The sequence below is a fragment of the Topomyia yanbarensis genome, chromosome 3 (assembly GCF_030247195.1).
Source record: "Topomyia yanbarensis strain Yona2022 chromosome 3, ASM3024719v1, whole genome shotgun sequence".
NCBI classification, from domain to species: Eukaryota; Metazoa; Arthropoda; class Insecta; order Diptera; family Culicidae; genus Topomyia; species Topomyia yanbarensis.
The window spans coordinates 426796565-426823234 of record NC_080672.1 but is presented as its reverse complement, the minus strand read 5'-3'; the positions used below and the strand labels follow the sequence as shown (position 1 = coordinate 426823234).

The window sequence follows — 26670 nt, the reverse complement described above, 5'->3', positions numbered from 1 at the left end:
CAAAAACTGTCCCAAAATGAGAACTTTATCGCTAGTGGTTGTGTCTAACAAAACTCAGATATTATGTTATATATTAGCCAGAATAAAGTTAGTTAAAGCATAAGCAGATTGAATTTCTGTAATAGGTTAGTGCACTGTACGCTTAGTAGAAACATCAGGCATCTCACTCAAGCGTGCTAGACAAAAACATTTCCGTTAGTTGATGACAATATAGTCGAGAAGACAGTTTTTGTTTTCGCGTCATTTTAATGCAATAGTATTTCTGTTGACACTCAATTTCATTTTATGCGGAGAATGCGGTCCATATTTAAACATTATTAGTCCGCAAAGTAGTGATATTTTAAACAATCGAACAATAAGCAAGAAAAATGCCAAAAAATAAACAAGCCAAAAAGTGGTAAAACAGCGGTTTTTCTGAGGTGTTCATCAACCCAAGAATTGTATACCGTCGTATATTACTAATATTGTTCACATACAGAAACGTACATAGTAGCGGTAGGACTATCTGTTGTGATTTTATCCTTACTTTTCAACGGATGTCAATAGATGCTAAACCACATATTAGTCAATCAATCATAATAAATTTAATGTTGTAAGCAGCAGCATTTCTGTCTCTTTCGATGGTTTCCAATTAATGTCCATGTAAGTCTAAAAACGACGTGACGATACAGTGAACAAACATCAGTAGCCTATCACGGAGAGCGACTAAAATGTTGTAACTAGTTGAGTCTACAGTCAATAAATTGGGATTAATGTTTCGATTTCATGTTTTCGTTTTATTTGTGTTCATTATGGAATAAAATGAGAGAGATGAGCAGAGATCACGAAGAAAAAGAGAGAAAAAATAATAAATAAATTGAAATCGACCCAAGAGCAGCTGTTCTATATTTTCTGGGCACTCAACTACAGAACAACAGAAATCATCAAAGAAAGTTGGCCTTACACCTACGTTACTCTTCGACAGAGGTGAAGTAAGTGCGATGTATACCCGTCCATATGTCGGAATAAAGAGATGCTGAAATTATTGAGCTTGTTCATATTTATAATATTTCTTTTTTTTTCAATCTAAAATTTTATTTGAAACGGCTCAATGCGTTAGCACAACTGATCCGTGGGTCTTTTAATTTTTTTTACAATAAGTAAAAATAAAAAAATTCTAAGAATGTCGGTCTGCCAGATCTTGTTGACGCAGTTTGCTGCTGCGTGTTGAGATCTTTTTCCTTGGCGGTGAGGCCGCTTGGTGGTCATTCAGTCTGCCTTCTCTCGCGTTATTGTTCCCGTCCATGTCGTCATCGGTACTGCTTTCTTCCTGTTCACGATCAGAGGTTCTTATTTGTTTCTTGTTCTTATGGGTCGCTGTTGTATATCCGTCTTCATCGGTATTTGCTTCTTTATAGGCGATGCTAGTTGTTGGTTTGGGAGCGGTTGTCGTGGTCATTGTACCTGCATTATTGGGTAATTGGATCGTTGTTTTAGGTTTATCTGAAGGTATCGGTGGCTGCGTGTTAGAGTTGGCTGTAGTAGATGAGTTTTGACTAGTTGCTTCGGCGCATGTTTTTCCGTAGTAGGCTGTATAGTTACAGAATTGGCATGTTGGGGTCTGCCCGGGATATGTAATTAGCGTTGTTTGCTTATAGGTCAGGCCATCCTTCGGTGATTTGCATTCGATAGTCATGTAAGAAGGTATTGGTTTAGTCACTCGCATTCTCACAATACGAACGCCATTGGGAATGCCGGAGAAAAAATTTCTCCAGGTGTCATTCGTAATAGATTCTACTTCTCCATATTGCGACATGATTTGTTTGATGAAATCCTCCTTCGTGCGCGGGGCCAAATCATGGATACGCACGTCCACCATGTCGTTTTCCATATGCACGGGGATCTTGATTCTGGTGTTATTAAATTCGACCTCGTGTTGCATGTTGTTCTTTGCAATAAAGTTTTCGGCCTGTGCTAAGCTTCTAAACGTGATCAAAATACAGTTTTTACGTGATGTAGCTGAATGTAGGTAACTTCAGCGAGATTAAGCTCCATTTTCACTTTAACTAATTGTTCCACTTCCGTAGCACAGGCACTTTTGCTTCATTTGGCAAACTCATTTTACTCCGCAGCCAGGGGCAACGATACAATTTGTATGTGCACTAGAGTGACAGAAAAAAAATGACCCCCATCGGCCCACCCCTGAGTCAATTCCTAGTCCCACCAGGAGTGTCTGCTCCAAATTTGAGCCAAATCGAAGAAGTCTAGCTACCGGACCAACGTGCTTGAAGTTTGTATGGGATTTTTCGACAATTTACATGGAGAAAACCCTCTTGCTCACATTTTCGCCGCTAGGTGGCACTGTATACATCAGATTATCACCAAATGTGAAACTTAAGAAGATAATTTTATTATCTACAACTTTGTTGAAGACTGCAAAGCGATCCGACTCCAATAGGAAAAGTTATTAAACTTTTAACGAAGTGATGTCTGAGTCAGTTTTGCATGGGGCCTAGCAGTGCATGATAGTGTATCAGTACTAGGTTCTAACAAACTAAACATTTTTGTGGATTAATGGTTAGATTTAGCTGAATAGTATGTTCGGAAGAATTGCAGTACATAATACGAGTTATGTTTTGGTTAGAAAATTTTAGTTCAATCTGTGACCGCATAGATGGCGCCAACACTAATATCTTTACCGTGCCGGTTGTCACGGTAAAGATAGATACGTCTACCTTTATCAAGGACACATGATAGTGAACTCGAGTGATTCGTAGTTATTCTGCCTAAGCTCGACCCTCATTATCAGAAGGCAAAAATTAAGCCCGCACGATATTAAGCCTGTTCTAATGACCCTGCCACTTCTAGTTTTCCGATCTGTTTACTTCACATCCTTGCTCTCACTTGAGTACTATGGCTCTAAGTTTCATAATTTTCCCTACCCAGTAATCTCTAGCTAATTGAATGTCGTTAAAACGTAAAAAAAAGAAAATGTGACTAACATAGTCGAAATAAAAAAAAAAAAAAAAAAAAAGGGAATTGATTTCATTATGGACTTTTCAAAATTTAATTTAGTTTCTAGTGACTATATCAAATTGTCAGAATTAAAAGCTTTATGCAAATTTTTTTAAGCCCCTCCCGAAACAAAATCCTGGCTACGGGCCTGAATAAGTGCCCTTTATTTTAGGGAAAACAAAATTAGGGTGGTGAAATAAAAAAATTATCTCCTGAACGAAAAAAGATAGAAGGATACGACCTTCCAAAGAAATGTAGAGAAATCAATTTTGAGTAACTTTGCTGAAAACGTTGACACTCTATCTTCAACGGTTGTTATTTTACAGCAATGTCCCTTGTTTTTGCTTAGGGTGACTCTTAAAAATTCAGTTTTTTTAATATAACATCTTTGAAGTTCTTTTCTCGTGAATGTCGTCTTCGAACAAAATTTAGCTCTTTCAAATGCGCACATTTCTTCTTCAGAGTCCAACTCATTAACTTTTATATAAACAGAATTATTGCCAATTTTATGATCAAAATTCAACATTTCACATGAATAGTCGCTAGGAGACAAATCATGTACCCCTTATTTTGTATTGTTTTTAAAGTACTATCAGATGGTCATAACATTGATTGCCACTTTTTGCCACCTTCGGAGTTATTTAGCTTAGAAAATGTCCAATTTTGATCATAAAATCGTCAATAACTCTGTTCATATAACAAGTAATGAGTTGGTCTCTGAAGAAGAAATGTGCGCATTTGAAAGAGCTAACTTTTGTTCGAAGACGACATTCACGAGAAATCAATTTCAAAGATGTTATATTAAAAAAACTGAATTTTTAAGAGCCACCCTAAACGGAACAAGGGAAATCGCTGTAAAATAACAACCGTTGAAGATAGAGTTTCAGCGTTTTCGGCAAAGTTACTCAAAATTAATTTCTCTACATTTCTTTGGAAGGTCATATTCTCCTATATTTTTTCGTTCGGGAGATAATTTTTTTATTTCAAAAATCGAGAGGACCACCCTAATTTCGTTTTCCCTAAAATGAAGAGCACTTATTGTAGAGAATTTGTTCCAAAGATATTGAAGGTCTAGTACTAACGGATTATAAGTTCTAGATTTTCGACCAAAAAAATCGATTTGTTGCCCATGGTGCAACGCCTGCGTCGAGCTCGGCTGTACTGTAACGCAACGAACCTGCCCATCGGGACGTGTTGCGTTGCAATTACCCTAGCCTTGGGCCAAAAGTTGCTGGATCTACGACGACGACAATGTCACCAATGGTGATCGGCTTCACTGGAGTAAAGCACTTGGTTCCTTGGGCCATCGTAAGAAGATAGTCACGTACCAATTGCTTCCGAAATAGGTCTATTATATTATGGGGTGTAGTCCTTGCTGCGCCCAGTGCTATCACCGAGCGAAACCCACGACCTCAAATCATTTGGTGATCCCAACATGAAATTATTAGACATTAACACGGGGGTTTCATCGTCATCAATGGAATGTCCATCAGTGGTTGGGGTTTCTGTTTGGTCAAGGCCAGTTTCACAATACGGATCAACCTTTACGGTGCTCCTCCCATATACAGTGAGCAATATATTGTGAAATATTGCGACTAGAGATAAATTCACTAGCCAGTTTTCCGGAATAGAGCTGCTCGATCGCCTGCTTTAGTACCTTACTTAGTACCTTGGCTATTGGGTGAGAGTCGGTAGACATTATGTGAGTGATCTGCAGGTACATGCAGCGAGTGGTTAGGCAAGTGGCGATAACCCCTACCGTTCTTCCGAGTGTCGTCCAACCAGAACAAGAATCAGACCAAAATAGTCAACCCCATGTAGGTAAATGCCAGTTGAAATCGGCCAGACGGGAATGGGGAAGATCAGCCATTGCTGGAGGTTGCGGTTGTGGTCGGACGTTTTTGCACGGCTGGTACTCTCTCCGGATCGTACGATCATGAGTGTCGGCATAGATCAGCTGTGTAATACGATGGGAACGAGGGAGAATGATTTTATTCGACCGCGGATACGAGCAAGTCCATTCTCGTCTAGGAAGGTGCAATGGACCAATGGGTTGTTCGTCACCATCTTCGTCCACTCATGTCTCACAAGATCTCATCGTTATAGACATTCGACTGCTCTTGGCGAAACAAGTAGTTCAAGCCAGCTCTTGTTGCATCAGCGGTCTAAAGACACGTTGTACTTGTTTCGTGGAGCACTGCAAGATGTCACCGTACCAAAAAATGATAGCCTTGCTACGGTGAATTGTGGTTCATCTTGAGTATTCGTGGGCCTTATAACAGGATCTATAATTGCGGAATGAATTAGTAGATGTTGACGAAGCTCGGTTATCGTCGGTTTCCCGACTATAGGAAGCGCAGGCCAGACATGTTCGATTTGACTAAGAACTTCTGATCCACGAAACCAGCGACTGTCCGGTGATAGATTAGAAACACGTATCAACTTTGTCACTGCATCGGCTACATTCTGCTTCGTCGGCATCTAACTCTACTCGTCAGCTTCCGTCGACTCCAAAATTCCACTGACACGAAGCGCAACAAATGGGCTATATCGTAGTCGGTCTGTTATCAGCAAGCAAAACACATCATTAGAATATATTCAAAAGTAGTATAGTCGGACGACTGTCAAGCAAATTCCCTTATATACCACGCTCTGTATTTCCATCGTATCGTTCGCTTCGGTCGACCTTGGTTTACTGGATACTTTGTGGTACTTGCATTCGAATCGCAGAATCGAAGTTCGCTGATCGGGCCCCGTCGTAGCCATCACTGTACTAGCATCCTCCGCAATAGTATATAACCACCCACAAAGACTTTCGAGATTTGGATTCGGGGATCTCCGAGCGTACCTTACTCAGTCTAGTTTTAAAGATGCGGGCGGACGATCAAATATCTTTTAACTGAAAGATGCGTTAAAGATGAAATCATCGACTTCGCAGGCATGTCACTGTCAACGCAAAGTTCACAACCGTTTCGAGTTTCTCTATGTTTCATGCTGGCAGACTTCTGATCTATTTGACAATTAACAGAATGTTGCATCTGACCGCCCGTACGGCATTTTCAGCTTTGAACATAGCGTAGAATAGCGGCCAGTTCTCCGATGTACCGTCGAACTCTGGCAGATCACTAGGAAACGCCTATCAAGCCGCAATCTAGTTTTGGTTGAGAACGCACACTGTCTCCTAAAAGATCGTCGCTGCTTCGCCTTGTTGCGAGTAATCAGATCGTATCGGTGATGATTACTGACCTGGAATGAAGGTATTGTGTCCCGTCTGGACATCGGGATTCATCAAAGGTATGCACGCCGGTTTTGAATTCGTGGTCTGAATACCGGGATACACCTATCTTGATTGATACGAGATACAACCACTCACTTCCACAGGAAACGACACTGGAGCTTGAATGTTCATTTGGGCGAACTCGAGGATTGTCAGTTCTTCTGGGATTGCAGAGGGTATAACCTTCGATTGGCTATCGAGTTGAGAGTGAGCAAACGAATCAGAACGAGTTACAGTATTGTGTCCAGTCCGCACATCGTCGATGAACGCCGTTTCAGGATTCGTCTACGGCCTGTTCATTTGGACGAATTATAGAGCTGGCGGCTCTTGTGTTGGCTGCTGGAAGTAGGCTTCTGGGATTGAAGGAGGCATGACCGTTACATTGCTGATGGGCAAGTGGACCAGAATGAGTTGCAGTAAATAGAAACTGATACGTATGGCTCTGGCGTTGTAGTGCATCTTGTGCCGATGAAGATACGAAAGGCTGATCCGCTGTTGTGCCAACTGCGTCTAATGACATACCTGGGAGAGCACATCATGCTGCTTGGTATGAATAGTTCATGGACTCCGAATCAGGTGGACCACATTCAGAGATTGGTGCTCCTCGAGCTTCTACGAGACGTTCTGTATTTGCCCATTTGCCTTCTCTGCATCCAATTAAGAATTTTCAGCTTCGCCGACACGGTCCGTTTCAACTAACCACTCCGCTATTTTAACCCTGTACATTTGCTCAAGAAACCGTTTCTCCATATAGAGCTCTTCATGGAGCTTTCTAAGTTCATGTTCTCTCAACCGCCTAGTTTCACTTCGGGCAGATCAAGGTTTGCTCTTGGATCCAATCGATGGCGTCCTGTTTCCCGTTGGCGATTATTCGGTCGTTCGCTTGGTGGCATTAGTGAGGTACGAATGCAATATGGCATAACGGGCAAACCCAGCTGACGTTAGCGATGTCGTCCGTATACCAACAAATCTCATTGCAAGTAGCTGAGAAGACAGCCGTAACTGACAATAGCGCAATACAAGGGAAGTATATTCCATTTAATCGGAATATACTTCCCTACAGTGGCTATGATATTAAATATTGCTGTGCTCGACCTTCCGTGATATGGAACAGAAAAAAAATTAACTTTAACTTGCGAAACTTAAGGCACCGTTCCATCTTATGCGAAATTCTGTACTGGTAACGGTCGACAGTTTAACCGAGGAGGGAACCGTCTAGTTTCCTTACAAAAGCTAAAGTCGCTTCTGAAGATACTTGTTTTTATATATCCCAGTTATTGTTTCCAAATTGGTGTAGGGATCACAAATTTCACCACCTCTGCAAATTGCATGCCAGATAAGAAATTTTAACATTCTCTGAAATGGTAACCTTGGACATTGCGACGAATTATTTCAGCGAGTTTTCAGCTCTCACGTAAGATTTGTAATCCATTCCTATGAATTCGATTTGACAGGAAACTGTGGGCACAGTAACTGATTTTTACAATGGCATTCCTGTGTTCTATGCGAGCGATAAAATTTAACTACTATGAATCGCTCAAAACATATATACATTAAACAATTTTCGCGTTAGAACTAAGTCAATCGCACCCGTTAGTGTAGCTTGTTTCCCAGATTGACATACGATATCCGATTACAGCAATCAATCATATGTGAGCTAGCTGGTAATATTTCATTCAACTCAAAACCCCATCACAAACGCTATTTAGCTATTTGATTGAGTGATGAAACGAACAGACAAAAACAAAAAGCACCCTCCGTTATGAAAAACGTCCACCGTACCTATACGACAAACTTGCGACGTAGTGACTGATCGTTTCACATCAAAAATTTACCACCCGGAGACGATTCCATCAGACTCACCCAGAGGAACCATTGTAAAGCTCCTACCATTCCACTGGGACCCAAATTCAACCCTGTCCTGACTGGAAAGAATTCATCTCCATCGCGGAAGTATGTAAGTGAAATCACGTTGCCCACCGGCAATGGCACATCGAAACAGGATCCAGTATTGCACGCCGAGCGGAAAACGCGCACACAGCACAGATGACTGATTCCGCCAAATTTAAAATTGGCTCAGATCCGACCAACGCTTATTGCCTTTCCGGCGCGGATGGAGCAAGACAAATTACAGATATAATAACGAGTCGCTGGTCACTACCGGGAGATAATTTCAATGGCGCCTGTTTTCACCGTAACCACGAGACAGCATCCTGCCAGTCCATCAGTTTCAATGGTGGTGCAACATACAAAAGAGCACCAGCGCTGTAATAATTTTTCTGTTTATCAAATAAGAGGCAGGCACGCGCAAATCTGCGCTCAGGAGAAAATAAATTGTTAGTCTGAAGCAAGTACAGGCAGGCACAGTTGAAAATAAATCTAACCACACGGCTCAGTAATATTGGCGGCTGTGGTGATTTCCCAATGGATCGAAAAAATCGGTTTCAATTGTAGACTTTTTGAGTAAACCGGCCAGAACGAACAGGTAACTTCTAGACAAACTTTGTTTCCTCCAGGCAGCAAATAACATTGACATGCTGAGTGACAATGTAATCAGCAACTCTCGAAGCGGATTTCATTCAATTTTACTTTTGAGCACACATTTGTTCAAACACTATTCATGCGGTTCTTTTCAGTGTACTTCACGTGAGGATATTCAACATGTCTCGAAAGTGCTATAGTTCATTAACCCATTCATGCCCATGTTGTTTGTGGACAACAACGTTTTTAATCAGCTATAACTTTTGATTGAGGCAAGATTTGCTCACAAAAACAAGTAAGGCTAATAAATGTGACTATTGGCTTTCATTTGAGTGTGAACAGTTACAAGGATCAGCTCTAGAACTGAAGTTATAGCAATTAGTCTGATTGAACTTCGATGGAGCAGTGCTGCCAGGGAAAGTATACGTTGACGACGGAAAATGAATTTTTCATATAACTTTGTTAAGTTGCAATATTAGTGAAAACTGATAAAACTTATCAATTTAGATTATTTTTGGGTACGTTTTTCAAGCAGTTGGACTATTGTAAATATTCTAGGAGAATTGTAGTGAGCATTAGAAGGTAAAAATTGAGCCACTTCTAGCACTGCCATGGAAGAATCTACCTTTATGAAAAAAGGTTTTTCGAGTTTCTTGACCTCACCGTTCTCAAGAAAAAATAGTTTTGAAACCCTACATGCACTAGAAAAAAGTTGGGCATGAAAGGGTTAAAGCATGAGGCTTATATTATTGATTTGCTATGGATTTCCTATGCAGGTGGGACTGTGAACTATTCGATTCATAACATTTAACCCTTTCATGCCCAACTTTTTTCTAGTGCATATAGGGTTTCAAAACTATTTTTCCTTGAAAACGGTTGGGTCAAGAAACACGAAAAGCCTATTTTCATAAAGATAGATGCTTCCATGGCAGTGCTCGAAGCTGGTCAATGTTTACCTTCTAATGCTCAATACAATTCTCTTAGAATAATTACAATAGCCCAATTACGTGGAGAACGTAGCCAACGACAGTCTAAATTGATAAGTTTTATCAGTTTTCAATAATATTGCACCATAACGAAGATATATGAAAAAATCATTTTCCGTCTTCAACGTAAACTGTCCCTGGCAGCACTGCTCCATCGGAATCCAATCAGACTAATTGCAATAACTTCAGTTCTAGAGCTGATCCTTGTAACTGTTAGTACTCAAATTAAAGGCGATAGTCACATTAATGAGCCTTACTTGTTTTTGTGAGCAAATCTCACCTCAATCAAAAGTTATAGCTGTTTAAAAACGTTGTTGTCCACAAACAACATGGGCATGAATGGGTTAAGTCGTAGAATGTTTAGTAATGAGTCTCAATTGCAAGTTTATTGGGTTTACTCGCACTTTAAGCATGAGAACTTCAAAACTCGAATATTCTGATCAAATGAAGCTGATTTGCAAATTACAGAAAATCCAGAATACCTAGAACCAGATGTATTCATCTAGTTGCCTTCAAACATCGATTTTCATCTTCTTTCGTCCCCCTTTCAAAAGAACCCCATTGTTTCATAAAGCTTTCGACAGTTATTATATGCGGATGTCGTCATCCTAGATTTCAAAGTAGCTTCAATCCTCAATTTCAAATCATATCCAAATTGATTTTCACCATTTCCTGGTAACTGAAAACCGCTATCTTGGATTACAAAATGGCCTCATTCATCAATTTGCGTGATCTACTAACCAGACTTTCAAATCAAGGTTTTCACAGTTTTGTGGTAACCGAAAACCACCGTTCTTGGATTTCAATACCTTCAATCATCAATTTCCATCACCTGCTGGCCACCCTTTTCAAATGATTCCCTTAGTGATAGTTGCTTTGACTATTTTGTTGTAACCGGAAGCTGTCATCTTGGTATACGAAATGGCCTCAATCATAAATTCCCGTCATGACCAGTCCGTTCCATGGTGGTTTTAACTGTTTTCCGGTCCCCGGAAACTACCGTCTTGGATTTTGAAATGGCTTCTATTGCTAATCTCCGTCACCGGCTAACCAAATCATTTTAAAAGGCATTAACATTGATGATGGTTTTCACTGGTTACCGGAATCCGTCATCTTGGATTTCTAAATGGCCTCAATCATCAATTTCCATCATCTGCTGACCAGCCCCTTTCAAATGACACCCATATTGATCACTTTTCTCACTTTTTTGTTTTCCGCCATCATGGATTTCAAAATCATGAATTTCCGTCAAATACTAATCAGCGCCTTTCAAATGACACCCATATTGATGATGGTTTCCATTTTTTGTGGTTACTGGAAACCGCCATCTTGTGTTTCAAAATGGCTTCCATCATCAATTTTCGGCATCTACTGAACACCTTCATTCGAATGACACCCATATTTATGGTGGTTTTCATATTTTGCGACTAACGGAAACCGTGGATTTCAAAATGGCCTTAATCGTCAATTTCCGTTTCCTACTGACCAACCCGTTTCAAATGATATCCATATTTCCGACATCTTGGATTTCAAAATGGTTTTAATAATTATTTTCCGTTACCTATCAGTTTGGTCTTTCAACAAGTTCGACTGTGTATTGGAAACTCATTTGAATGCTATACACTGTGTCAATTGAAAGCGGTATCTTTTCATTTGACAGGATCAAACGAAGGAGGTTGAATATGACTCATTTGAAAGCGACGGTGACGAGCGTTGATTCAATTTCGATTAAATTAATTGAAATTTTTCTGCACTGATCCATAGTTTACAATTTTTTATAAGTCTTCCGATATTTGTATACTTGGAACAGCTCGTGGCTCATGCTACTGTACTACCGCATATTGTAGCCAGAATTCTCCAAAATAAACTGAGCACGCTCGGTAATCTACTTCTTTGAACGCCCATGCCTCATGGCATGGAATATCACCGATTCATATATAAGAAGTTTTGTACAGAGGGGTGGCGTAGCGTAGTTGGTAAATCGATTGCCTTGTACGCAGCATACCAGGGTTCGAGTCCCGACCCGCACATAGGGTTAGAAATTTTTCTAACCCGAAGAGGCGAATGACCTTAAGGTTAAAACCTCTATAATCGAAAAAAAAGTTTTGTACACGTCTGCAGGCTATGGACCTTTAGCCTGAAATATAAACTATGCAACGTCCTATTCGCATCTAAAACATACCTTTTACCTCACGCCCAACAGACGTTCTAAGTATCGAGTTTCTAATTAATTTCTGTTAAGCATGCCGTGTCATTTGTCGATTTTTCTATCGTGTAAATATCGGTTGCGTACCTAGCCTTTCGTTGAGATATCTAACAAGGTCCATCGTTTCTCCAGAACTCCAGAACAGATGCTGTTTAAAGCCGATCCTAACATTAAGAACAGGAGTTCTTCTGGTTTACACGGTTTGCACATATATCTCAGAGGTATTTCTGGGTAATCATCACATATATAAATGACAGAGTCAGCAGCTATTCAGTTTAGACTCTGCTAGTGGACAGTACAAGTGCTACTAGAATGGTGCTTGAAGTAACCGACTGTAAGAAAAGGCCAACAAAGCAGAGGAGTAGCCAAACGGTAGACGGCTGGAATACTGCCAAACGCAGCATTCTACGTCATAGTTACGTATAATTGATTGGAGGTTTCCTTTGAAAATGTGGCAGGCGTCGGTGTCTGAGACGCTTTTAGAATACTTCAGACTTCCCATGAACATCAACAAGTTTGTACCTGTATATAAAATTTCGGTGTACAGGTTCGCCTAGAACATCGAACTCAAGCGAACGATGTGCAAACTCTAGTTCAAACATCCGTGAATGTACACCGGGTGCGTACACGAGCCGATTCGTACAAGGCAAAAAGAGTCAACGCTAGTGATGATGAGAGTGAGAAAGAGAAAACTGGTGTCTCGAACTTATGAGTACGCACACCGTGTACGTACATGGGGTTCGATTGTGCAGGCGAACATGTGCACGTGTTTTGGTACGAAATAGCGTGTTTGAGTCTGTACACGAAGTGAAGGTTTAATATGAACACAGAACCAGAGCGAACATTGTATACGATGTTCATTTGGGAAGACTGGAATACTTACTAGGAAAAGGACCTTAGTCTACTTCGATCGCGCCTATTCAGCAGAGTTTTAAGAAATCGGATTTTTTTTTTCCGAATGCTAAGAATTTTACTTAATGCAACTCGTGCTGAATGGAATAAATATTCATTTAAAAACAGTTAATCCTTCACTAAAAATTTGCATTGCGAAATATTGAAATACGGTAACACCAAATGGCGCATTTAGGATATTGAGAAAAAATCTAATTATTGGACCACTACCCTACCAACCGTGGGATCACAAACCAAACCATAGGCTCCAACGGGTACGACAAGGAGGGGTGGGGTCAAGCCTTCTTCACAAAATGCATCTGGTGCACGAATTTGAAAATGAAATTTCGATGTTTGGAAACGCGTTTCCTGACTAGCGGGGAGAGTGACAAAAGTCATAGCCAGAAATTGTTTAAGATGTTTCTCAAGGAACACACTAAGTTCTACTCGAATCTATTTTATTCATCAATGATCAATCAGCGATTGATTCAATTAGCTATAATGTAATAAATAAATATTTTATTACTTTCTAACGTTATACAAAAATAAGTACCTATGCTTTTCTACTGGATTACTATCCGGTTAAATAGAGAAGACACGTGCCCCTTCATGCCTCCCCCCTGAGCCGCCAGTGATTCAAACCCAAATAAAAATGGATGATGATGTGGGTTGTGCTCAAAACCAATAAAAATCTGTAGGTATCGGATAAATCGGTTAGTCTGGTCACCCTGGTCTACCTTCTCATCTCGCACAGGGAATTTTCCCTGCCGCACTTTGATACTTATCCACACAAATAGTACAATGAAATGAATCAAGCACAAGTAATAAAAGTGCCAGTAGTACTGGATAACACAATTTCGCTTAGCTTTAAGAATACTTGCATTAGACCTACAATGCAGAAGGTGAAAATGCTAGAGAACAGGAGCTGGGAATAGATTAGTTGTAAATCAATTGCCTTGCAATCAACGTACAAGAGGTCGATCAAATCTCCAACAAAAATTAAGAAGGCGCCGGTGGTTGAGTACGAAGCGTTACCACCACTCACCCCAGTAGGTCCAGGTTCAATTTCAGCCGAGGTCGTTGAGTGGTCATGCCTTCCTTCGGAAGGGAAGTAAAGCCGTTGATCCCGGTCCATGTACTAATGAGTCGATATCTAGAGTCCATATAGTGGGGCTACCGCTCTGGGGTCGGTGTTTGGCCTTGGAGCGAAAATAAGGCGACGAAAAATAACCAGAAAAAAAAGAAGAAAAATTAACCTAATTTTATTACTCTCGATTAGACTAAATTCAGCACCGATTCCGATAATGAAAAACCAGTCGATCTTTCACGGCCCGCCTCATGCACTTCTCCAAACAAACTGTTATCTAAATTCAATCGACCCTTTCCTCATAGCTCTACGGTGCCAATTTGAGCAGATAAATCCAATTCTCAATCTGGTCTGAACTATATTTGTGCATGAGATGAAATTTTCGTATCGGCTTCCATCCACGCTGGGCGAACGAACGGTCGTTTATGAAGAAACCCTATGGCCGTAACATTTCGTTTTCGCTCTCATGGGTGCATTTTGTCTGTACAAATTTTAACTCGTTACCCTTCCCCATCACGACGGGGAGGGGGTTGTAAGTGGCCATCACGAAAAAAAAGGATCACAAGTGCAAATTGACATTTAACGACAAAAGGGACAACGGACGCGTGCTGTGCGAACGAAAGCAAATTTAAAGAAAAGTTGCGATGGGACGATAAAAAGAAGAACTTGTTTGTAAGTCGTAATAAAGATGACATTAAATTGATAAGGCGGCAAGCTTGTTTGTGATGGCGAGAAACGAGGCAGTAACCGACAGAAATATAATGGCTCGAGATTGTCCTGAAAAATGTCCCGCTCAGTGAAATTTATAGACCGTTTGTAGTGATGACGGTTCATAAAAAAAGATATTTTCAAGTTACTGCTGATAGGAACAATAAACGCAGTCAATCACAAACTGGAAATTACCTTGGCACAGTTAGCCCATCGAATACATTGCTCACTCGCGTTACTAATATACTTATATGATTACTTCCGGAAAGATTCACAAACTGAATATTCCATTAATTTTCCTGATGGCATTAATATGCACATTCCAGACAAATTTAATCTCCTTTCAATTTTCCCACTCCACCTCCACGCTGTTCGGCAAATACACAGTCTCAGTCGAACGACAGCCTTCCTCGTCTAAAGAGCTCACACATTTCAATATCAAGAACAAAATTCAACAGACATTATCGCACCCCGTCATCACTCGGTAATATTCAAATAACACTTTCGCAATTAGATTCCCATCCTCAACCGGCACCCGATACGATTCCGGGGATCGATACGACCTGCCACACAGCAAATTCACTTGAATGTCGTCAGAGAATCCAGTTGAGCTACAGGCTGAGGCAGGCAAAGGAAACGGGAAGGTTAAGGGAAAAAATATTCAAATCGTACAGCGTATACAACCTTTCTCCCGAAGGATTCGTGAAGTTTTCTTACTGAGCGCGATTCGCCTTGATTCGCTATCTAATCTGTCTCCGTGTGAACTCGATTCGACAGCGAGGCACACGCTTCAAAGATGCTGAGATTCTGATTGTAGATACGGATTTGCTTGGTTTTTTTCATTTTTTCTGCCGGTTTTTAATCGGTAGCTGCCTTTAGAAGTTGTGCGTTGTACGATGATAAAGTTTGAGGGTTATTTTCATATTTACCAAACTTTTCGAATTTAGCTATTATCCAAAGGTATAGGTTGCTTATTGTTATTCTAGTAAAAAAAATGCATTTACAAGTAAGCCAACAAATTTAAAATAATCCGTTAACCTTAGTGTTTCTAAATGTTTTTAAAAATCTTTCGTAAAAATCCATGGTCGCTAAGGAGACTACGTTCGAATGTAACCAGTGGAGCAGATTTTTTGATGAGTTTTCATTTGCGCTATTACTTTTTTCATTTATCGATCTGTTTCACGGTTACCACTACCTTAATTAGTTAAAGATAACATTTTTCCACTGTGGTGTCTACTATATATTATGAAAACAATCCTTGAGAACTTCTGGTTTATATGGATGAAAATTATACCAGATGTAGGAAAACAAAAGTTTCTAGTAGATTAAAATTAACGCCACTTTTAGCGAATCTCTCCATTTTATCATCATATGTTAAGCGGAACAGTAGAAAAGACAAATAAGAGCGAAATTGAAACCGTAAGATAACCGGAATCCACAACGGTGACTCATATCATCACCATCGTGGCCAAACAATCCAATTGCTCCGAATCATTACCGAATATATTTCAAACTTCCAGGTTGCTCGATGTTGAGCCGTCATTCCCGCAGGTCTGTCTCGATTGAACACAGCCAGTCAGTACGGGATCCGTCCTCTTTCAGGTTCTCTGCTGAACATAACTAGAAATGGTATCTCTTCCGATCTTCGCATTGCATGTCCAGCCCACATTAGTCAGTCGAGTTTCGTCAGCCTTGTATACTTGGTACAGCTCGTAGTTTATGTGTCTGCGCCATTCTCAATTGTTTTCGATAGTGTGCCTCCTTCCACGCCCATGTCTCATGAGCAAAAGGGAGTATCAGCGACTTGCAGAGATAAAGTTTTGCACGCCGCCAAGCTTCAGTTCACAATGTAAAAAATAGAAAGTCATATTAGCTGTTATAAAATTTTCAGCTCGTGGCTAAATAGCATTCCAAGATATAAGATAAGATATATATATATATATATATATATATATATATATATATATATATATATATATATATATATATATATATATATATATATATATATATATATATATATATATATATATATATATATATATATATATATATATATATATATATATATATATATATATATATATATATATATATATATATATATATATATATATATAAGACAACCTTGTATCGAACCCCATCGATTTCTACCTCGGAAGAAACTTCATTCGAGCAGTGTCGCTCTCTGTCAGGTACCATGTACTTTGCCTGTCTCAGATTTTAATGAAACTTTCTGTACACACGAAGAATTTGTCACAAAAAGCTACTTTGCATACTTTGTTTTTCCAAAAATTATCTAGACTGTCTTTTGGAAAGGGTCAAACTTTTTTTACCATGTTTTTCAAATGGCTATAGTCTAAAAATGACAATTCCTAAAAAAAAATGTCGTAGGTGTGATTTTCATAAAATTAGTCAAATTTTTGAATAAAAATATTGAAAAGCTTCGTCATCGACTCCTACACTGGAAAAAAATCAATTTTAAAAATTTAAAGTCGATTTACAAAAAAACCCATCTTTGATTTGGATGAAATTTTGTTGGACACTTTAAAGGAAAAAGTTATTCGAAAAAAATAGCCCAGAGACTAGAATTCAGAGTCCCGAGGAGAGAGACCAGAATCCAGAGTCGCGAATCCTTAACCCAAAATACTGCGGCGAGTCTAGAGTCCAGAATCCAGAATTCAGTGTCGAGAATGCAGAGTCCTGAGTCCATAGCGCAGCGATCAGAACTCAGAATTCCGAAGACAGAGCTCAGAGTCCAGAATCCAGAGTTCCGAGTGTATAATTCAGAATCCAGAGCGCAGAGTTTGGAGCCCAGAGTTCAGAGTTCAGATGCCAGACGCAAGAGTCCAAAACCCAGAATCCATAGCCCAGAGACCAGAAACCAGAGTCCACAGCTCTTATCCCAAAATACTGAGCCCAGAGTCCTCAGCACATAATCCAGAGCCCAAAGCCCAACCCAAAATAGTGAGACCAGAGTTTAGAGTCCAGAGCTCCGATCCGATAATCCAGAGGTTATATTCCATAGCCCAGCGACCAGAACATGGAGTCCCGAGGAGAGAACCCAGAGTCCAGAAACCAGAGTCCTGAGTGAAGAGCTCATAATCCAAAGTTTAAAGTCCAGAGTCCACAGTTCAGAGACTAAAGTCCAGAATCAAGACCCAGAGCCCATAGCTCAGAGACCACAGTATACAGTCTAGAGTCCATAGCACTGAATCTCGAGGCGAGAGCTCAGAAACCAGAGTTAAGAATGTAGAGTCCAGAGTTCGGAGAGCAGAGAACAGAATCGGGAGTCCTGGGTTCAGAGTTCAGAGCCCAGAGTCCTCATCCCAAATTACTGTGACCAGAGTCCAGAGCTCTGAGACCAGAATCCAGAGCCCGAAGTACTTAACCCAAAATACTGAAGCAAGAATTCAGACTCCAGAGTTCGGAGTCCAGAACCCAGAGGCCAGAATCCAGAGGCCATAACACAGAATATCGAGGCGAGAGTCCAGAGTCCAGAATCCAGCGTGAAGAGTGCAGCAGAGAGCAGAGCAGAGTGCAGCGTGAAGAGTCTGGAATCTAGAGCTCAGAATCCAGAGACGAAAATCCTGAGACCAAAGTTCAGAGTCCAGTAGTTTTCGATATGAATACTAGAGTGGGACATGGTTATATGAAAAAAATAAAATTTCGCTCCGAGTAACTTTTTGGGTCCCATTTAGCTCCCAGAACAACTCTGCAAATTTTTAGTTCGATCGGTGAAACTATATTTTTGCGCCCACTGTTTAAAGTTTACATGGGATTTCGTATGGGGAAAACGTCTTTTGCAAATTAATTCTTCCAAGAGTCACCCGTTACCTCCTAAAAATAAACAGATGTATGATTTTTATAGGAAATTTATCAAGGAAACAAAGTCTAGAAGACCACGAAACGATCTGATGCTTGTGGAAAAAGTTATTAAGCAAAAACCGATTGATGCCCTGAACATTAATGAAAATTTTACTTTTCATAGCATCACTGCTGCTGACGGTCGAATTATATACAAAATCTTTAATTTTCTCTTATTATGTACAAAAGAAGACTCAATTTATCCCTGAAAACTCTTGCGAAGTGGCCAGACAGTATAGAAAAATGATTTGGAGACATTAAGAGAAGATCAAAACAAAATTGCATATAATTGGACAACCAACAACAGTGGTGCTAGAAACAATGAATATTTTATCAATCGTCAGAGCATCAATTGGTTTCAGCTTAATAACTTTTTTCTCAAGCGTCAGATCATTTCGTAGTTTTCGAGACTTTGTTTCTGTGTTAAATTTCCTACAAAAGCCACATAACGGTTTATTTTTAAGAAGCAATGGGCGACTCCTGGAGGAATTATTTTGTGAAAGTTAATTTTCCCATATAAAATCCCACGTAAACTTTAAATAGTGGGCGCAAAAATATAGTTTCAGGGATCAAGCTAAAAATTTGCACAGATGTTCTCGGACCCAAATGGTACCCAAAAAGTTGCTCGGAGCTGGAATCTATTTTTTGTCCCACCCTAATGAATACACTGAAAAAATCAGTTTGGACAAGGAATAGTTTTTTCAAATAAATTTTCTTCCTTGGAAGTGTCCAACTTGAATTTATGACGGTAGGTAGGGAACATAATTATCTATCTTGGAACAAAATTTCATCCAAACCAAAGATTTTTTTTGTAAATCAACTTTAAATTTGTTAACATTTGTTCGAGTTGGCGCGAAATTCGTCACATAATATATAAATTTCTTTAAAAAATCACCTTCATTTTCGATATCTGTTCTAGAACGCTACCGGAAGCTACCATATGTCCGTAATACAGTATAATTCTATTTTTGGCACGCTACAATTTTGGCAACAAAAAAGTTCCATTTTTGGAAACAAATGGGTTCCGTTTTTGGGAACATTATTTTGGTTCATAGTAAATCTTTTGAAAAATGCTCAATAATCATTTTGTTGTAATAATGGATAGGGTAAGGTGGGGCAAATCCGACCTAGTAAATGGTTTTGGCTGTAAAATGCTCATTCTAAATCGGATCAAGTCGTTTTATATACCAAATTAAAGGTTAGACTCCTGGGAAACTTTCTGTATACAGCATTTTATTTAAATCTTTGGAATATCTTGAGATACAAGCGTTTTACAAAAATGTTCATTTTTGTTGTTTTCAAAAATGGTGGGGTAAACCCGACCCCCTATGTTTTTGGTTGATTTAGTGCAGATATTACTCAAATTTTATGGCTTTTCAATGATAAATTAATGAAAGTTGTGTTATTGAATTGTAACATGAAGAAAATGGAGTTCAATATCAATCTTGGAATGCTAAAATCACGAGCAGTAGCACGTAATGATATTCCCATTTGCATCGGAGCAATTGTTTGACGAATACTATAATCATCACGTTTTTGTGTCTTTCGTTTGTAATTATGAACCATTTTGCATAAAAATAATAAATAGTAACAATAAAAATACATATCAATTTGATAAATAAAAATTTTCTTAGCAAAAAAGCGGTCGGATTTACCCCAATATTTTGAGGTCGGATTTGCCCCACCGCGTCATTTTTCATTACGATGCAATTAAAAAATATATGAAAAAGGTTGAACTAAATTCATCTATGTACATTGTAGGACTTAAATCAAAGAATTTAAATCCACTTACATTTATTATGTAATCACTTTAAGAATCAGAAATATCCTGTAGTCAATGATGCACAAAAGTCAAATCAAAAATTGTAAAAACACACTTTTTGTCGTATGAGCATCTTAATATAGACTAATAAAATGCTGTAATACCACCATTATGATTATTTTCGATGCGCTATACGACAACATTGATATTAGTTCGCGTAGTACTTCTGATTTTCGGTAACAGAGGGGGGTCGGGTTTACCCAACGGTCGGATTTGCCCCACCTTACCCTATCGCTTTTGACTTTATTTCCAAATATAGGAGACACATTTATTATATTTTATGAAGGCGGGCATAGCAAATAAAGTTAAATTTGTTGATTTTTTCTATTATTTCATTCCATTACACATATTTTTATATAATAATGTTGTTGTAACATTTATGATGCCATGAATTGAAAAAAAAGCTTTCAAGGTAAGGTTCCATTTTTGGCATGGTTCCAGTTTCGGCAACTGAAAAAATATATTGTTGCCAAAAACGGAATCCTACTGTACCATGTTTAGTTCCGAAGATGCCACTAACGCCTTGATTTCACTTTTCAGCGTCCTAAGTTGGGCAAAAGAGGTTTTGTTGGTATCCCACTCGATGGAACCCCACACTAAATAACCCAAAGACAGTCAAGACCCGTTTTTATCAGCCCCTTGGCGAATTTTAAACTGATAAAACAGGGACATTGATAAAATCGGGACATATATTTTTCTGTCTTTTTTAATAAAACGAAGCTCTTAAAATATTCTTTTTTGGACCTTAGATATAGCCTCGCAACCTTTTCTGATTATTTGCTTTAAGTTCTCCTTAAGGGGGTCTGGCAGTGCAAAATTAAAAAAAAATTAATATTTTTATTTTTGCATTTTTCGGATCTCTACGATAAGAAATATTTGCCCAAGACAGGATGTACTCGAATTCAACTTGGTTCGTCTGCTAGAGCCCATCAAACTACCAACTATCAATTTTCATATGAAGCTGACAAAATCGGGTCAAAAAGCTGATAAAATCGGGGGTAAATAAAATCGAGGGCTGATAAAATCAGGTTCTGATAAAATCGGGTCTTCCCTGTACTACCAAATATGTCTAAATCATGTTACGCACGTACGAAAAATAGTTATTTGAAATTTACTTTTTAAAATTCGGCACACACCCTGTACAACCAGTCCGATTCTCCAGGCTCCCCTTCAAATGGCACAAATGCCTCTTTCGTTGCTATGTGACCAACGCCAATGATATCGAAGTCTCCGCAAAGGATTTCGGCATAATTATTTCGTTCCTTCAACACCGCGTTTTGTTGGAAAGCCTTATCTGACACAGTTCGATACGCTTCACAGAATCGTACGTCGCATTGAATTCCATAAACATAAACATTCCATAAACAAGTTTTTTTTTATTTTGATTATAGAGGTTTTAACCTTAGGTCATTCGCCTCTTTGTCGAGTTAGAGAAATCTATTTAGAAAAATCTCTAACCCTATGTGTGGGGTTGGGAATCGAACCCAGGTGAGCTGCGTACAAGACAATCGATTTACCAACTACGCTATCTCCACCCCTCAGCCGAAAAGCTGTCTGTCCTGAATCTATCCAGGATTCTTCGCAAAGTAATTATCTGGTCCATCGGTGATAAACCTGCTCGAAACTCGCTTTGACGATCGCCAACAAAGAATTCAGCCAACGGGGTGTTGATGATCATTATGCCACGATAGTGATAACACTCGAATTTGTGACCCTTCTTACAGATAGAGGATATGAGGCCATCTAACCAATCCAAAGGCATTTCTTTGTGCACCCATATTATCCCGATCACGCACTGGCCATAGCGGTGGCTACTATTTCCATTTCTCTTCCTATTTACGTTTAATCATTCAATAGTTCTCGAACCAATCATGGAATAATACTAACCCTCAGGGGGAGCCCGGAGCTAGTTGGCCGTCTCTAAAAGACATATGGCGCTGTCTCTCGGTGTGCCTCAAGTACCTAGTGTAAAGTACACTTCAATGTGGTTATGTTACTTTTGTATAAAAGTTGTGGACGATATTTCAAACAATTTTTGATATTTATAATGAGCTTTAATCTATTCGACGAATGATTATATTTTTCGATACTGCCTGAAAAGTGCGTTCAGTATCGGTATAGGTATTACACCTAAACATAAACAGAAGTTTTTTTTTCAATACTTTTTCATAAAATGTGCGGTTTTTTTTTCAATACTTTTTCATAAAATGTGCGGTTTAGGTAAGTTGGCGGTGATGCACGCGGGGTAAACTGGTGGTACTATTCACTGAACAAAAATAATATAAACGGAATTCCCTCCAAAGAATCTATAGCTTATGTATTTTGTCAAGGCAGAGGAGACTTACTTTGTTCAATCGCCTTGAAAAATTGGAAAATTTGTTATTGAATATGGAGAACGCTTCGATATTAAAAATGTCCGGGACCTCGAATGCGCCCCAAAACCCATAATCTTTTCGTGCGTTTTTCATCTGATTACAATGAGCTCACATTAAATTTTAACAAAATTTCATTGTAAGAACATTATGCTAGAAATTAGTAGGTCATGAGAATTGAAAAAAAATATTACTGAGATTTCGATTATAGCAGACTTAATCGTAGGAGGCGTTGCCGGATAGAGTAAGAATTTCTTCTTTTTTAATTGTACACGTGCTTGAATAGAAAGCAAAAGATATATCTTATATGCCAAACCCAGAATTTTTCCTCGATTTCTAAAAAGTGACCCGTACTAAGTTGGGCTACCCATGTTTCGGTCGCTAACATTGGCCCTTCGTATCCTCAGGTGAGCCGAACAAGCCAGAGGTTATCGTTGTCACTGACACTAACACAAAAATATTTTCACTTAATCTTATAAACTACACCAATCTTTTAAGTCAATTTTTGAAAACATCACTAGAAACAGAAAAATCAAAATAGTCGCGGGTTAATTCTGACCATACTGCGGTGCGCTGAAAATTGAGTCTTCAAAAGTTATGTAATCTAGAGTTTCTGGTGGGTACATCGATATTGATTTTTGGGAGAATATTTGAGGTATCAATTTGGTCAGTCACCAAAATGTAGCTGAGGTTTCAGACTAGAAATTAGGACCTTTGACCGATAAATTCGTTTAGATCTATCCACCTGAAAGGGCGATTTGTTTAGCTAGGTCCGAATACCCCTATACACCATCCCACTAAAGTTTTCAGTTTAACCCACCGTCAGTTAAACAGCAGCTTCATAGGGTTGTGTACCACATCTCGCGAGATAATTTTCATTCGGCGGGACACAGTGATTTCGTTTGTTCAGTGAGAAGGAAATGGGATTAAATTCCGAATGTATAGCAGATCGAAAGAAATTTCGCAGCATACACAGATGAAAGAAATCTGTTGGAAATTTATCGTCCTTATTTCTATAATTTTTCATCATATTGTATCAATCACATGTATGCAACCAATCAGGTTTAAACATAAACTATTATTCGGTTTCGCAGAAGCTATTATTTCCTTTATTTTTTAGTGGAGAGAAAATAGTTTTACCAATTTTTTTACTATTCTCACAGGTGTATGGTCAATATTTAAACATAATCGATGCAGACTAGCTACCACACTACCGTTCTTGAAGTTTGGATGCCTTCGACAATCTAAGGACTGTATTAGGAAAAAGCTACCAACTTACATTTCTCGACAAACATGTCAAATGGTCCTAAGTGCAAATGAGAGCCTCTCTTTGTTTACTTTCTCTTTCGATTATTACGGCGTCATCTCAAAACTTTTCAATATTGTTTCAGGATATATCGAAAAACTCTGATTTCGACTAGCTTATTCTGCTAAGAGTTGAATAACAAACGTATAAACTGCCGAGTGCTTAGCGAAAGAGAAAGTAAAGAAAGAGAAACTGTCATTTGCACTTAGGACCATTTGACATGTTTGGCTAGATTTGCGTTATACGCACCAATGTGCCCATCGCAGCATGCTGTGCATTCGACTGCCATCTTTCGTATGTTTCTTTTTTGTGCAGTATAATTTCTTCTATTCTAACATGTTGTACACTGCAAATAAAGTTAGAATTTGGTTTTGGATACATGGTTAAGTGAAAGGGTATAACTATGCGAAAATGGCCGAAGTGTATTCGAACGCGAGTGTAAAATCCATCATAAACAAGTTTGGGATAAACTGCCTGTAAGAGGCAGAAAACCCGGACCGTCTAACCCGATCAATTTACCCACAGAAAACGGTCTAGTTAAGACAGACATCAAACCACCACATTGCCCTCAGCTTTGGTTCATCGAACGTTACTGGACCAATATGAAGAGGGACTTCAAAACGGCTGGTAGAATCTGAGCCAAAGCATCCAAAAAATATGATGAAACGTTCCGGAAGTTAATGAAAAGTGTTGGATCAAAAATTCGAAAATTCGTGAACGAATAATATTAATTTCATTTGGTGTTCACAATGTTCAAATATAATCTCGCACAGCACCGGTACTTCTGTATCCAACCTATAAATACTAATAAATTGTACTATTTTTTTAAACCAAAACAAATCTAAATTGTACCTTTTTATGGCCTTCTAATAGTTCCCTTAAACGAAATGAAAACCACATCAAAGCAATTTGCAATGAACCATTTATCCACATGACTAGTAACAAGCTTAAAATTCTTTTCATGGTTTGTTCCTAACGCACCTCGGCACGCAGCATCCATTAGTTTTAATCTCAATGCAAAAGCAATCAGTTAAGTGAGCCTTCTCGGTGGAAAAACAAACCGAATCGTTCGTGTGTATCTTTCCTCCGAGCTCAACGAGACTGTTGAATAAAACGGAAGATAAAGTACCTCGTGCTGCGTCCGTGCATTCTTTATTCACTGCAACAGACCCTCACTTCATTGGTCGGTGAACAGAACTTACTGCCAGCCGGCAGCCGAACGCGAATGCAGTGTGCAATTCAAGCAAACTGTATGTCTGTAAGCAAGAGGAATTTAATCATTTCCATTCCAACAATACACTACCCCCTTGCTCACGAACCTTCTCTCACCGACCAGCCACTTATCCTACCGCTCTGTCCACTCTACGTCAACCTTTTTCCTGCTGTTACGCGCTTTTCAGTCAACAGCAGAAGCACACTTCTTGTCGTACTCGAGGCGGAGAAAAGGACAATCACTGGATAACGACAATGGTTGATCACTTCGCTGACATCCTCTTACGGGTACCTACCTTTGCTAGATCTAGCGAACAAAAGGTAGAACAGCACGCTGAGAGAAGCCAGCGCAGTACCATGATTGTTAGATGATAAAACACGATGGTTCCTGGTTTACTGGTAGCATAGAACGATGTAAGCTAGCTTTCTAATTCTAAGTTGAGCTGGCTCGTCAACCAAGCATTTCTCAAGCCAAAGTGTCTTCGCCCCGAGAATGGACACAAATTTACACAGAACGAGTCAGTGACACAGCGGAAGTGAATGGACCAGGATCACACTAGAAGATGTTTGCCTTTGTCGAGGAGGGGCAGTGTTGCCAACCGTTGTCTCCTTCAGAAATGTCAGTGGCATTCAATTCTTTTATAGCCTTAATTTATGAGTTGATTTGGATGGATATATTTCACGAATAACTCACAATTGGAAAATTGGGTATAACTCTAGCAACCCGATCGCTCACGCTAGAAGACAAACAAAGCACGAAACTACCACCTTATTTCGTTGAGCATCCAGCCGAATCAACAATACCCTACGAAAGGATACCTCACTTCCAAGAATGTGCACAGCACCAGGATGGGTGCTATATAAAATGATTCCACTCACTCACCTGGAATGTATCAGCAATAACGACCGCTTTCATTCCGCCCTGCGACGAGTAGAACACGCAGACAAAGTAGATCAGCACCACTGCCACGTGCGTATCCAGACCTGTTGCCTTGGAGAGAGCGATTGCAGGCGCCAGCACGGCTACCGCAGTGTAGAAAGTCATCTGTAAATTGAGAACAATGGAAAAACAAGGGGGGAAACTGTACTGCAGTCGTAAGGCAGGTTGAGCCGAAAAATAAAGTACGATGATGATTTTTAATGAGGGAGATGATGGCAACGAAAACGGAATATGAAAATTGGCTTAACTATAGTAACAGCGTATTATATGATATGGTTACTTTTAAAATTGCCGTGACTGTGATGAGAAAGAAATATATGGGAATGAGAAGTGCATGCAATTATACTAATTAAGTAAAAGTGAAATTACATTAATTTTATCCTGTAAAGGCAGGGATTGGATAATGGCGACCTAAGACACTGTATTTTGGTCAGGCGTTGTAATTTTCACTCACGTCCAACTTTTTCAGGATTTTATGATTCCTACAACGAAGTAGGCTAGGTTTGTTATCAAATCTAGTT

The 26670-nt window shown here is 39.3% G+C and overlaps 1 protein-coding gene across 1 annotated transcript in view; it reads right to left on the bottom strand.

The window, feature by feature from the left end:
- Positions 1–26670, bottom strand: part of LOC131691899 (sodium-coupled monocarboxylate transporter 1) — a 285364-nt gene that overhangs the window by 188656 nt on the left and 70038 nt on the right. Inside the window, exon 5 of the mRNA XM_058978642.1 lies at positions 26093–26254. Within this exon, the coding sequence (XP_058834625.1) occupies positions 26093–26254 (162 nt within the window). The remainder of the gene's footprint in view (positions 1–26092; positions 26255–26670) is intronic.